This window comes from Phycodurus eques, chromosome 14 (assembly GCF_024500275.1).
Source record: "Phycodurus eques isolate BA_2022a chromosome 14, UOR_Pequ_1.1, whole genome shotgun sequence".
Taxonomy (NCBI): domain Eukaryota; kingdom Metazoa; phylum Chordata; class Actinopteri; order Syngnathiformes; family Syngnathidae; genus Phycodurus; species Phycodurus eques.
The window spans coordinates 23,438,983-23,451,243 of record NC_084538.1 but is presented as its reverse complement, the minus strand read 5'-3'; the positions used below and the strand labels follow the sequence as shown (position 1 = coordinate 23,451,243).

The 12,261-nt window shown below is 44.7% G+C and overlaps 1 protein-coding gene across 4 annotated transcripts in view; it reads left to right on the top strand.

Annotated features, from left to right (window-relative positions):
• Positions 1–12,261, top strand: part of gabra2a (gamma-aminobutyric acid type A receptor subunit alpha2a) — a 96,112-nt gene that overhangs the window by 35,854 nt on the left and 47,997 nt on the right. For 3 of the 4 annotated variants that reach the window (XM_061695852.1, XM_061695849.1, XM_061695848.1), the window contains exon 5: positions 10,866–11,086. In XM_061695852.1, coding sequence (XP_061551836.1) covers positions 10,866–11,086 — 221 coding nt within the window. Of the gene's footprint in view, positions 1–1,057; positions 1,208–10,865; positions 11,087–12,261 lie in introns of those variants that run through there. The other variant, XM_061695850.1, reaches the window with a different exon arrangement.

Sequence of the window (12,261 nt, the reverse complement as noted above, 5' to 3'; positions counted from 1 at the left end):
TCTGACCTGGAGTCTATTTTTTGGGATCTGCCCTTACGCCATTGCCGATCGTAACAAAATGGTGTTGTCCTCAAAAAACGACTTGGTTTGGAAAATACTTCTTGATATTTGGGGAATCCACTTTTATTAAAAAAAAGCAACATCGGGTAGGACATGCTTGCTTTTTTACAGTCTTTTCCTTTTGTTAGGTCAGGGCGCTTCTTGATTGGCTATATTCTGTTCCACGTCACAATTCCCTGCGTCATGAATCACGAGAATTCGGCTTTGTCACACAAACACAAAGACTTTTGGTTCTAAATATAGAACACGTTCATTATTTAAGATTGATATTTATTATTTAAGATTGATTTTGGACCCTAACATCGTAACGAAACCACTCTTTATACACCTGAGACCTAAGGATAATGTTATAGGATGATATTGTAAGACATAAGATTGTCTAACGTTTGACATGCTTGGTCAGGAAGGGGAAAATTCAGCACAAAAACAGACCGATTGTCTTTGTGTGTACCGGGCCTCATTCGATGTCGAGCATAGACAATCTGGCAGCCTGGTGGATTCCAAGACCAGTTTCAGAAAGGCTGCTGCTTATTAAGTGATGAGGTGCAGCTGCTGAGTGAGTGCAGCACACCCTTCTCCAAACCTACAATGACACACACACACACACACACACACACACACACACACGCATGCACACACACACACACACTCTCAGGGGGAGGAGGGAAAGGTCAGGGCTCTGGATGCAGAGACAGCCGACCTGACAGTTATGTTGTCTCATTGGAGTGTCTTGAAGCAATGGAGGCGTAAAGAATTGCACCACTTGGTAGCAACCAACAAATGGCACATTTTATTTTCTGCCTATATGGGCTGTTATAGTAATCCAGAAGTGAACAGGAATGGAGTGATGTTGGGTACAGAAAGAAATAGTGTTTGCTGTAAATATTGGAATACAATATGTCCATATACCCTCAAGTGGCAGAAAGTTAAAAGATAACAGAACTGCAGAAGGACGGATGGATGGACAGACGGACTGATACAGTGATACATAAAAGGCTGCACAGAGCAAGAACAAAACACAGGGTTCAAGACCCTGCCACTCAAGATCCCTATTCCAACCTTCTCCCAATGGGAATAGATGACCGAAACATCCCAAATCCTCCTGCAAGGATGTCTCGCAATGGAGATGGAAAATGAAAAGGTTAAAGTGAGTCACATTCCCTTAGCAAAGATATCCAGATCCCCAGGAATTGTTAAATGTGTAAAACAGCAGTACAGTGACATCTTAAGTATTCAAGAACACAGACATCACCACCCGAATACTGAAATTGAGCACAATTGTGAACAATACCACTTAATAACAGCATCAGCCTGGCAACCACAAAACCACTGTCATAACATGCAACAACCCAACTAATGTTAGTGATAATTATGATATAGACCAATTTTATGAAAACTTCAAAAGTGTTACCAAATATTTTCTAGCTCACAACATGCTAGTTGTTGCATTGAAGTCACCCCAATGCCCAAATAGGACCTGAGGAATAACAAGGAAACCAATTGCAATGGAGCAAAGCTGCTTGATTATGCTGAAGAATTCCAATTAACAGCAGTAAATACAAAATTTATGAAACCAGCAAATAAACAATGGACATTCCAACTCCGTCAGGATATAATCTCAGGAGGAACAACATAATGAACTGTCAGGCATACTCATCAATTGCAAGTGCGGGCTCTGACCATCGTGTCGTCTTTTTCGGCATACTTATACAAGCCCATCATGCACATCCCATAATGTAATAAGGCCGATAATGCAATATATTTGCATATATTTTTTAAATCTAAAAAGCCCATAATGTAATAAGTGGGCAATAACATAATAAAGGTCTTGAACCTATAAAATAATAACTTTTTGTCAATAAGAGAGGTGGGACTAAGTCATTGCTTTGCAAGTAACAAGTAAGTCTCAAGTCTTTACCCTCAAGTTCCGAGTCAAGTCCCAAGTCGAGACAGTTAAGTCCCGAGTAAAGTCCCAAGTCGAGACAAGCAAGTCCCATGTCAAGTCGCAAGTCCCTTTGAGTTTTGAGTCCTTCGAGTCATTTTGACAACAAAGTAATAATATATTTTAATACATATAACATTTATATTTTTAATTAATATATTCTACACGGCGGCACAGTGGCCGACATGTTCTCCCTGTGCCTGCGTGGGTTTTCTCCGGGCACTCCGGTTTCCTCCCACATCCCAAAAACATGCAGTAATTGGAGACTCTAAATTGCCCGTAGGCGTGACTGTGAGTGCGAATGGTTGTTTGTTTGTATGTGCCCTGCGATTGGCTGTCAACCGGTTCAGGGTGTACCCCGCCTCCTGCCTGATGACAGCTGGGATAGGCTCCAGCACGCCCGTGACCCAAGTGAGGAGAAGCAGCTCAGAAAATGGATGGATGGATATTCTATACGGTAGCTTGATTGAAGACTCTAAATTGCCCATAGGTATGCATGTGACTGCTAATGGTTGTTTGTTTATATGTGCCCTGCGATTGGCTGGCAACCAGTTCAGGGTGTACCCCGCCGCCTGCCCAATGATAGCTGGGATAGGCTCCAGCACGACTGCGACCCTCGTGAGGATAAACGGTAAAGAAAATGGATGGATATTCTATACTTACATATGTAATATGTATATTTATTTAATATATTTTAAAATTCATATTCATTTTTCAAAACAAATTTGATTCATCCTGTAAGTTCATTGAACCTTGATAACAAAACTAGGGGGCTGATAAAAAAAAATTTAACCTTGAAAGCCAATCGTCAAGTGGGAGAGAGCTGGGAGGGCTTAGTTTTTGCCCCTTCAAAACTGATCAATAGTACATTCTCAGTTATTCTATGAAAATGCAATGCTATGACTTTTTTTCCCCCTCACTTTATTTATTAGGTTACATATAACAAACCTGTCACAAATGACAATTTGCATCCAGTAGTCCAGCAATTAGTAATTGAGTATCGCACTGACAATTCTATCAAATAATCAAGTAATTGGATAACAAATAATTTTGTTTGGTTAAAGAGAAATTATGAATATCCATCCATCCATTTTCTGAGCCGCTTCTTCTCACTAGGGTCGCGGGCATGCTGGAGCCTATCCCAGCTATCATCGGGCAGGAGGCGGGGTACACCCTGGACTGGTTGCCAGCCAATCGCAAGGCACATACAAACAAACAACCATTCGCATTCACATTCAAACCTATGGGCAATTTAGAGTTGTCAATTAACCTACCATGCATGTTTTTGGGATGTGGGAGGAAACCGGAGTGCCCGGAGAAAACCTACGCAGGCACGGGGAGAACTCCACACAGGGGGGGCCGGGGATTGAACCCCGCTCCTCAGAACTGTGAGGCAGACGCTCTCAACCAGTACTCCACCGTGATGCCGCAATTATGAATACATAAGAGAAAATGAAACATTTCACTTAATAATGAACGACCAAATAGGGTTAGGGTTGATGAGGTGGCTAAGGCATCTGGTTAGGATGCCCCCTGGTGAGGTGTTCCGGGCATTTCCGATACACATTTATCTTAGAAAAAAAACAAAACAAACTTTTAGTTGTGGTCTGTTTAATAAATTTCATAAAGTGTGCTTTGAATTTCGCCGCATGTGCGTTTTAGTTTGACACCCCTGATGTAAACCATAGCTGACACTTGCCTCAGGAAGAGCTGCAGTTGAGCCTGAAAGACAGGCCTTCATCGAGTCAGGTGTCAACCTCAGTCAAGATGAGACATAAGACTACGTACTGACACTTGTCATAGAAATTCACCATACTAGGCTTCTGTAAATGTGAAAAGATGAATAGTAAGCAACTGTGATCTAAGTGTAGTGTCTTTGTTTTCAGACGTCAGTCAAGTAGCATGTGGAACATCAATCAAGGCTACTCCTTTGCACTTAATTCCCTGTAATTATAAACAACAATTATGTTGTGATCACAAAGTCCCTTCAATAGTCAACTTATGTCTCCAGTTCTGGTGTTAATCAAGTCATGTAAATGTGATTTATATTGTGCCAATTCACAACAGACTTTTTTTCAAGGCAGTTTACATATGGAGCAGGTCCACAACCACAATCCTTGACCATTAAAGAAATACACCTGAACCCCACATGAGTAAGCATTAGGAAATGGAGTCAAGGAAAATGTCCTCTTCTAATCAGAAGACTTTGAACATAGCGTTTGGCAAATTTGTTCTTTTCAGGCTCTCCTTTTTCCTGCATGAAATAAAATGACAGAAACGACAACTCGATGTTTCCAGTGCTATCATGGTAATATAGAAAATACTGCCACAAAACTGACCACTGAACACGGTGTGCATATTCCTCTACAGTAATATTTCGCTATATCGCACTTATTGTAATGCGGATTCAGTGCATCGCAGATTTTTTTAATGGGTCAGTGGAGTGCAGTGCACATCTCTGATACAGTTAGCTTTATTTGTTATATATTTATATATATATGATTTTAATGCAGCAGCAATGACTCACATAAGGTAAATTGGGCTCTAATACTTATTAGAAAAAGAAACCTGACTGAGTAATCTCAACTCAGACATTTGGCAAGTCACCAAATTGCTCGAGGATACAAAGAACATGACCAGAAAGCCAGTGTTTAAAACACAGCCGGAGTTTTATGAAATAAATCCACAAATAGTACTTTAATTAAAAACATCACTGCAATGAATTCCCATAATGCTTTTTGACTACATTGCCAGGACCGTCAATGTGAGGAACGGTGCCAGTTCTTAAGGCAAGAAATTGTCTGTTCACTCCATGTCCCCATGGGGTGCTGTTCACGTCACTCAAGCAGAGCACAAAAGTATGTGCATTTCTAGAGTGCGGCTGGTAACCTCAAGTGGACAAATAAAATATCTGAAGCTCTCACGAGTATCACTTGCATATATGTAACTTTGAATTTGTGTAATAAATAATTGGCCACTACTTCAAGGATTTCATTTTTTTGTGGGGAGTATATGGGCCATAACCCCCTTGATAAACAAAGGTACACTGGATGTGTAATTTCATTTGATTGCAGACAGTGTCATTTCATATTAATAATTTATAAAAACAAGTGTTTCCCTCATTCAGCCAAGTTTTTTTTTTTTTTTTTACATTAAAGCTTAGTGAGCGCTTATAGAGAGGGAAACGCTTACTGTCCATAAAAATATTGGGCCGATTGTTCTAATATTTTCAGAGGTAGAAGTGGACATAAGGAGAGATGTCCACATATATGTTGGTGACGATTGGTTGGAGTTTTGTGACATTAAGTGATGTTAAGATTTTTCTTAACGAGCCCATATGGAGAGGAAAAGGCTTAACATCCATCCATCCAATTTCTACTGCTTATCCGAGGTCTGGTCACGGGGGCAGTAGCTTTAGCAGGGACGCCCAGACTTCCCACTCCCCAGCCACTTCATCCAGCTCTTCTGGGGGGATCCCGAGGCGTTCTCAGGCCAGCCAGATTTTCACCTCAGCAGCAGCTCCTCCACATCGAGATCCTCCCAGATGACCGAGCTTCTCACCCTATCTCTAAGGGAGAGCTCGGACACCCTGCGGAGGAAACTCATTTCGGCCGCTTGTATCCGGGATCTTGTTCTTTCGCTCACGACCCACAGCTCGTGACCATAGGTGAGGGTAGGAACTTAGATCGACCGGTAAATCGTGAGCCCTGAGGAACTCTGGGCGAATCTCAGCAGGGGGGCAACTCCAGAGTGGAAGATTGTCCAACCCCTCTCGAGAGGACTGGTACCAGAGCCCAAGCTGTGTGTGGAGGCGAGTCTGACTATATCTAGTTGGAACTTCTCGACATCACACATCAGCTCGGGCTCCTTCCCTGTCAGAGAGGTGACATTCCACATCCCTAGAGCCAGCTTCTGTAGCCGGGGATCGGGTCGCCAAGGTCCCTGACTTCAGCCACCGCCCAGCTTGCACTGCACCCAACCCCTATGGCCCCTCCCACAGGCGGTGAGCCCATGGGAAGGGGGATCCACGTTACCCTTACGGGCTGTGCCCGGCAACAAGCGCTCGCCTTCGAGCCCCACCTCCTGGCCTGGCTCCAGAAGGGGGCCCCGGTGACCTGCGTCCGGGCAAGGGAAACCTAGATCCATTTGTTTCTTTCTTCATAGGGGTTTTTGGAGCCGTGCTTTGTCTGGTCCCTCACTTCGGACCTGTTTGCCATGGGCGACCCTACCAGGGGCGTGAAGCCCCAGACAACTTAGCTCCTAGGATCATTGGGACACACAAACCCCTTCACCACGATAAGGTGATGGATTCCAGGAGGCTTAACATCCATAAAATCCTAAATATTTGGGATTTTGTACCTATATTTTCAGAGGTTGAAGTGGGCATAAGGAGAGACGTCCACATAAATTTTGTTGACGATTGTTCACAGTTTTTGCACGTTTTTTTTTGCCTTTTTTCATAGACGTTTTAGACTGTCCGAACACGAATCCATCCATCCATCCATCCATTTTCTGAGCCGCTTTTCCTCTATAGGGTCGCGGGCGTGCTAGAGCCTATCCCAGCTGTCATCGGGCAGGAGGCGGGGTACACCCTGAACTGGTTGCCAGCCAATCGCAGGGCACATAGAAACAAACAACCATTCGCACTCACAGTCATGCCTACGGGCAATTTAGAGTCTCCAATTAATGCATGTTTTTGGGATGTGGGAGGAAACCGGAGTGTCCAGAGAAAACCCACGCAGGCACGGGGAGAACATCCAAACTCCACACAGGCGGGCCCGGGGAATGAACCCGGGTCCTCAGAACTGTGAGGCTGACGCTCTAACCAGTCGGCCACCGTGCCCAAATGTTCAAGTAAAAAAATATAATAATTATTATGTCAGCGCGGAATAATTCTTAAAAAAACCTAATAAAATAAGGTTTGAATGTGTTTTGAGCATATGGATAGTGGCAAATCAATGGTGCGCATTTTACATTGGTGGATGGATTTTCATGATTTTTGGGGTTGATTTCCGCGGTGCGGAAGGAAATATGGTAATTGTTATGATGGAGCCAACAAAAAGAAATCTAATGGAGTCAACTCCTCTGTTGCCAGAGTAATAAACCTTTTGAAATTTAAAATGTATCAATCGTGAGCATTATGTGTTCAATCTACTGTGCCAGGGTCCGAAATATCTGGTACTGCATCACCAAATGCGACGTAAAAATGAGGTCTTCAGCGATGTATTCCACAATTTCCATTGCTACAATATGCAAAGCATGTTTTTAACTATGTATTTCTTGTAACTCAACAAATAGAGGGGAGAATGACAATAGAAATTAAAATGTGTTGAAAGCAGAGATAAACAGCTACATGATCGCTAATTGGTCAAGTCATTTGGAGCTCTTGGCAGTTAAAACAACATGCCAAGCTCACAAACGGTTGAGCCACAAATGGCTTCGTTTTACGGTCAAAGAGGGTGCCGTGGATGATATACATTGTTCCTTTGTCGGCAGCACGCAAATGCAATTAAATATTTTCGAAATTACTTGCCAAAGTTTGTGGAAGGTCTTACAGGCAGCAGGCTAAAAACAATAAAGTTGTAAGCACAACCGTGCAGAAACACACAAGAAGGCAGTAGATTTGGATACAAATTATTATCGTTCTACATTATTCGAAATTGACAAAACTTCTCCTATTGAATGGGCATTGAGCCATGCCTCAAACAACGAGAAGGATCGAGTAAGTAATTTCAATCGATGGTGTGTTCTTTATGGTATTCTATTATGTGTACAGTATAACACAAGGCGGAAGACTATATGATGCCAGCAGGGTGCGCAGACTTTCCAAGATAGAAAGCCAGTTGATCAGCCTCAAGATGTTGTATTTATTTTCTTACACAGGGGATATGACAATGAAAGTCAGGAGGACTCTCCGCTGAATAGAAAACTTTAAATTGTTGTTGTTGCTGTTTTATCAGTGGTGATTTCAAACAGCACATTATCCTAGATTCCTGTTACACTTAAATATTAAAATGCAATTGTTTCAAGTTATCCATCAATCCATTTTCCTTACTGCTTATCATCATTAGGGTTGCAGGTGTGCTGGCGCCTATCTCAGCTCACTCTGGGCAAGAGGTGGGGTACACACTGAACTGGTCACCAGCCAATCGCAGTGATATAAGTTAATTTTTTTGAAAAAAATATAACCCTATTAATTAATGAATTAATAATGAAATCTAAGACATTTGAATTTAGTGAAACCATGAATGCCAATATTCATTGGACAAATTTCCAGTGATATGTCAGTGTGTCCCCTCCTTGAGCCGTCACCTTATCGTGGTGGAGGGGTTTGTGTGTCCCAATGATCCTAGAAGCTAAGTTGTCTGGGGCCCCTTCGAAGGCGGGTACCTTGGCGATCCGATCCCCGGCTACAGAAGCTGGCTCTAGGGACGTGGAATGTCACCTCTCTGTCAGAGAAGGAGCCCGACCTGGTGTGTGAGGTCGAGAAGGTCCGACGAGATATAGTCGGACTCGCCTCCACGCATAGCTTGGGCTCTGGTACCAGTCCTCTCGAGTGGGGTTGAACTCTCTTCCACTCTGGAGTTGCCCACGGTGAGAGGCGCCGAGCAGGTGTGGGCATACTTATTGCTCCCCGGCTCGGCGCCTGTACGTTGGGGTTCACCCCGGTGGACGAGAGGGTAGCCTCCCTCCGCCTTCGGATGGGGGGACAGGTCCTGACTGTTGTTTGTGCATATGCACCAAACAGCAGTTCAGAGTAGCCACCCTTTTTGGAGTCCTTGGAGGGGGTGCTGGAGAGCGCTCCCGCTGGGGACTCCATCGTTCTGCTGAGGGACTTCAATGCTCACGTGGGCAATGACAGTGAGACCTGGAAGGGCGTGATTGGGAAGAACCGCCCCCCCGATCAGAACCCGAGCGGTGTTCTGTTATTGGACTTCTGTGCTCATCACGGATTGTCCATAACTAACACCATGTACAAGCATAAAGGTGTCCACACGTGCACTTGGCACCAGGGCACCCTAGGTCGCAGTTCGATGATCGACTTTGTGGTCGTGTCATCGGACTTGCGGCCGCATGTCTTGGACACTCGGGTGAAGAGAGGGGCGGAGCTGTCAACTGATCACCACCTGGTGGTGAGTTGGCTCCGATGGTGGGGGAAGATGCCGGTCTGACCTGGCAGGCCCAAACGTATTGTGAGGGTCTGCCGAGGTGAGGGGTTGGACTCTCTTCCACTATGGCGGAATCCCCTGTCAGAAGATGTTTCAACTCCCACCTCCGACAGAACTTTGCTCATGTTCCGGGGGAGGCGGGGGACATTGAATCCACGTGGACCATGTTCCGCGCCTCCATTGCTAAGGCGACCGACTGCAGCCGTAAGGTGGTTGGTGCCTGTCGTGGCGGCAATCCCCGAACCTGTTGGTGGACACCAACGATGAGGGATGCCGTCAAGCTGAAGAAGGAGTCCTATCGGGCCTTTCTGGCCTGTGGGTCTCCTGAGGCAGCTGATGGGTACCGGCTGGCCAAGCGGAATGCAGCTTTGGTGGTCGCTGAAGCAAAAACTCGGGCATGGGAGGAGTTCGGTGAGGCCATGGAGAAAGAGTTCCGGACGGCTTCGAGGAAATTCTGGTCCACCATCCGGCGTCTCAGGAGGGGGAAGCAGTGCACCATCAACGCTGTGTATAGTGGGGATGGGGCGCTGCTGACCTCAACTCGGGACGTTGTGAGCCGGTGGGGAGAATACTTCGAAGACCTCCTCAATTCCACCGACACGCCTTCTCATGAGGGGGCAGAGTCTGGGTTCTCTGAGGCGGGCTCTCCTATCTCTGGGGTTGAGGTCACTGAGGTGGTTAAAAAGCTCCTCGGTGGCAATGCCCCGGGGGTGGATGAGATTCGCCCGGAGTTCCTCAAGGCTCTGGATGTTGTAGGGCTGGTTAACACGCCTCTGCAGCATCGCGTGGACATTGGGGAAAGTGCCTCTGGATTGGCGGACTGGGGTGGTTGTCCCCCTTTTTAAGAAGGGGGACCGGAGGGTGTGTTCCAACTACAGGGGGATCACACTCCTCAGCCTCCCTGGTAAGGTCTATTCAGGGGTGCTGTAGAGGAGGGTCCGTCGGGAAGTTCAATCTCAGATTCAGGAGGAGCAGTGTGGTTTTCGTCCTGGCCGTGGAACAATGGACCAGCTCTACACCCTTGGCAGGGTCCTCGAGGGTGCATGGGAGTTCGACCAACCAGACTACATGTGTTTTGTGGACTTGGAGAAGGTGTTCGACTGTGTTCCTCGGGGGTCCTGTGGAGGGTGCTTCCGGAGTATGGGGTACCGAACCACCTGATACGGGCTGTTCGGCCCCAGTGGCGAGGCGTTCAGCCTGGGAACGCCTCGGGATCCCCCCGGAAGAGATGGATGAAGTGGCTGGGGAGAGGGAAGTCTGGGCGTGCCTGCTAAAGCTACTGCCCCCGCGACTCAACCTCGGATAAGCGGTAGAAAATGGATGGATGGATGTCAGTGTGTGGGCATTTCATTTTTGTAAATAGACTAGAAATGGTAAGCATAATAAAAATTACTCGTAACCATAGAAAACAAACTCATTTTTATTGACATTATCAGCAAACATTAGACAAGTTTATTTATATTCCTCTATATATAGATTTTGGGTAAAAACAAAACAAAACATAGAGCTCGACTGTGCTTTAGTACACAAATCTCAGCAATTGCTACACAAAAATAATTTTGTTAAGCAATAATTGCGATACAAATAAATGTTGTGTATTTTGGACCCTGTGCACTTAAAGTCCTGAAAATATTTTCAATTGTCATTTTGGGTATTTTTTTGTAAACAGAATTCTCCCATATTTTTTCTTTCAGGAGTACACTGTGGATGTTTTCTTCCGTCAAAGTTGGAAGGACGAGCGATTAAAGTTCCATGGTCCAATGAACATTCTGCCTCTTAACAACTTGATGGCCAGTAAAATCTGGACTCCTGATACCTTCTTTCACAATGGCAAGAAGTCAGTGGCCCATAACATGACAATGCCCAACAAACTACTGAGGATTATGGAGGATGGAACACTGCTGTATACTATGAGGTGACTTGTTAAATTAAATAGTTTAACTTCAAACTTAAATTCATATAAGGCGGAATTTAATTTTATCTTGGGTTCTTTGAGTTGATAATAGCAGATCATTGGATTTCAAAGATTACGCAGAACACTTGAATTGTGAAAATTGGATTTTAGACTCCATGACAAGGTACAGTACGACACGGGACTACAAGTGACTCCCTCCTGATATTAAAGGACACCGAAGTATTACACAAACATGACACATAGATTTACACACAAATACTCATTATGTCATGCAGTGAGCCTGTGAATATTCTCATTCATCCAGGTCATTTCATTCTCAGGGCATTGAAATGACCGCAACTGGACTGTTGTTTGTCTTAGAAGACATTTCGCCTCTCATCCGAGAAGGTTTCATCAGTTCATGCAACAGGGCTTAGTTATGATGCACTAGCCAGTGTTTGTGTGGAAAACTCAATAATTTATGCTCCATCTTATAGGCAAGCCCCACACCACGTATGCAATCATTCTTTTGGAATGCAAAAAAGGGAAGAGACATTAAGCCGTCTGGCCGAGAGGTCATTGTTCGTCCACCAGAATCGTTGGGTGGAAACTCCCTCACTGATATTCCATTCAGTTGTTAAGTGGTCAAGAAGTGGTCTAGTAGTCAAGTGGTCAAGAAGGCTGTGCTGTTTGTTGGAGGCAGAATTATTGAGTTTCTTTGGAATAGACGAAAGGACGGCATTTTAAGTAAGAGAAAGGTGATGTAGTAAGCCCCCTCTTCTGTTAAGCAATGGTTTTCCCACCTTAGTGTATATGGCCTCTCTCGTCCCTCTTTCAAAACATCTGTCTTCCCTGTCCAGAATATATAATTTTTTGTTCACAAAATAGTGCTGTTTGTCTTGGCTGAGTCTTAACCTGAGGAGTTTACCTTTCGTCGATATATATAATATATATATATGTCTATTTACACAGTGGGTATGGAAAGTATTCAGACCCCCTTAAATATTTCACTCTTTTTTATATTACAGCCATTTGCTAAAATCATTTAATTAAATTTTTTTCCACATTAATGTACACACAGCGGCACGGTGGCCAACTGGTTAGAGCGTCAGCCTCACAGTTCTGTTCTGAATGTGAGTGCGAATGTTGTTTGTTTGTATGTGCCCTGCCATTGGCTGGCAACCAGTTCTGCTGGG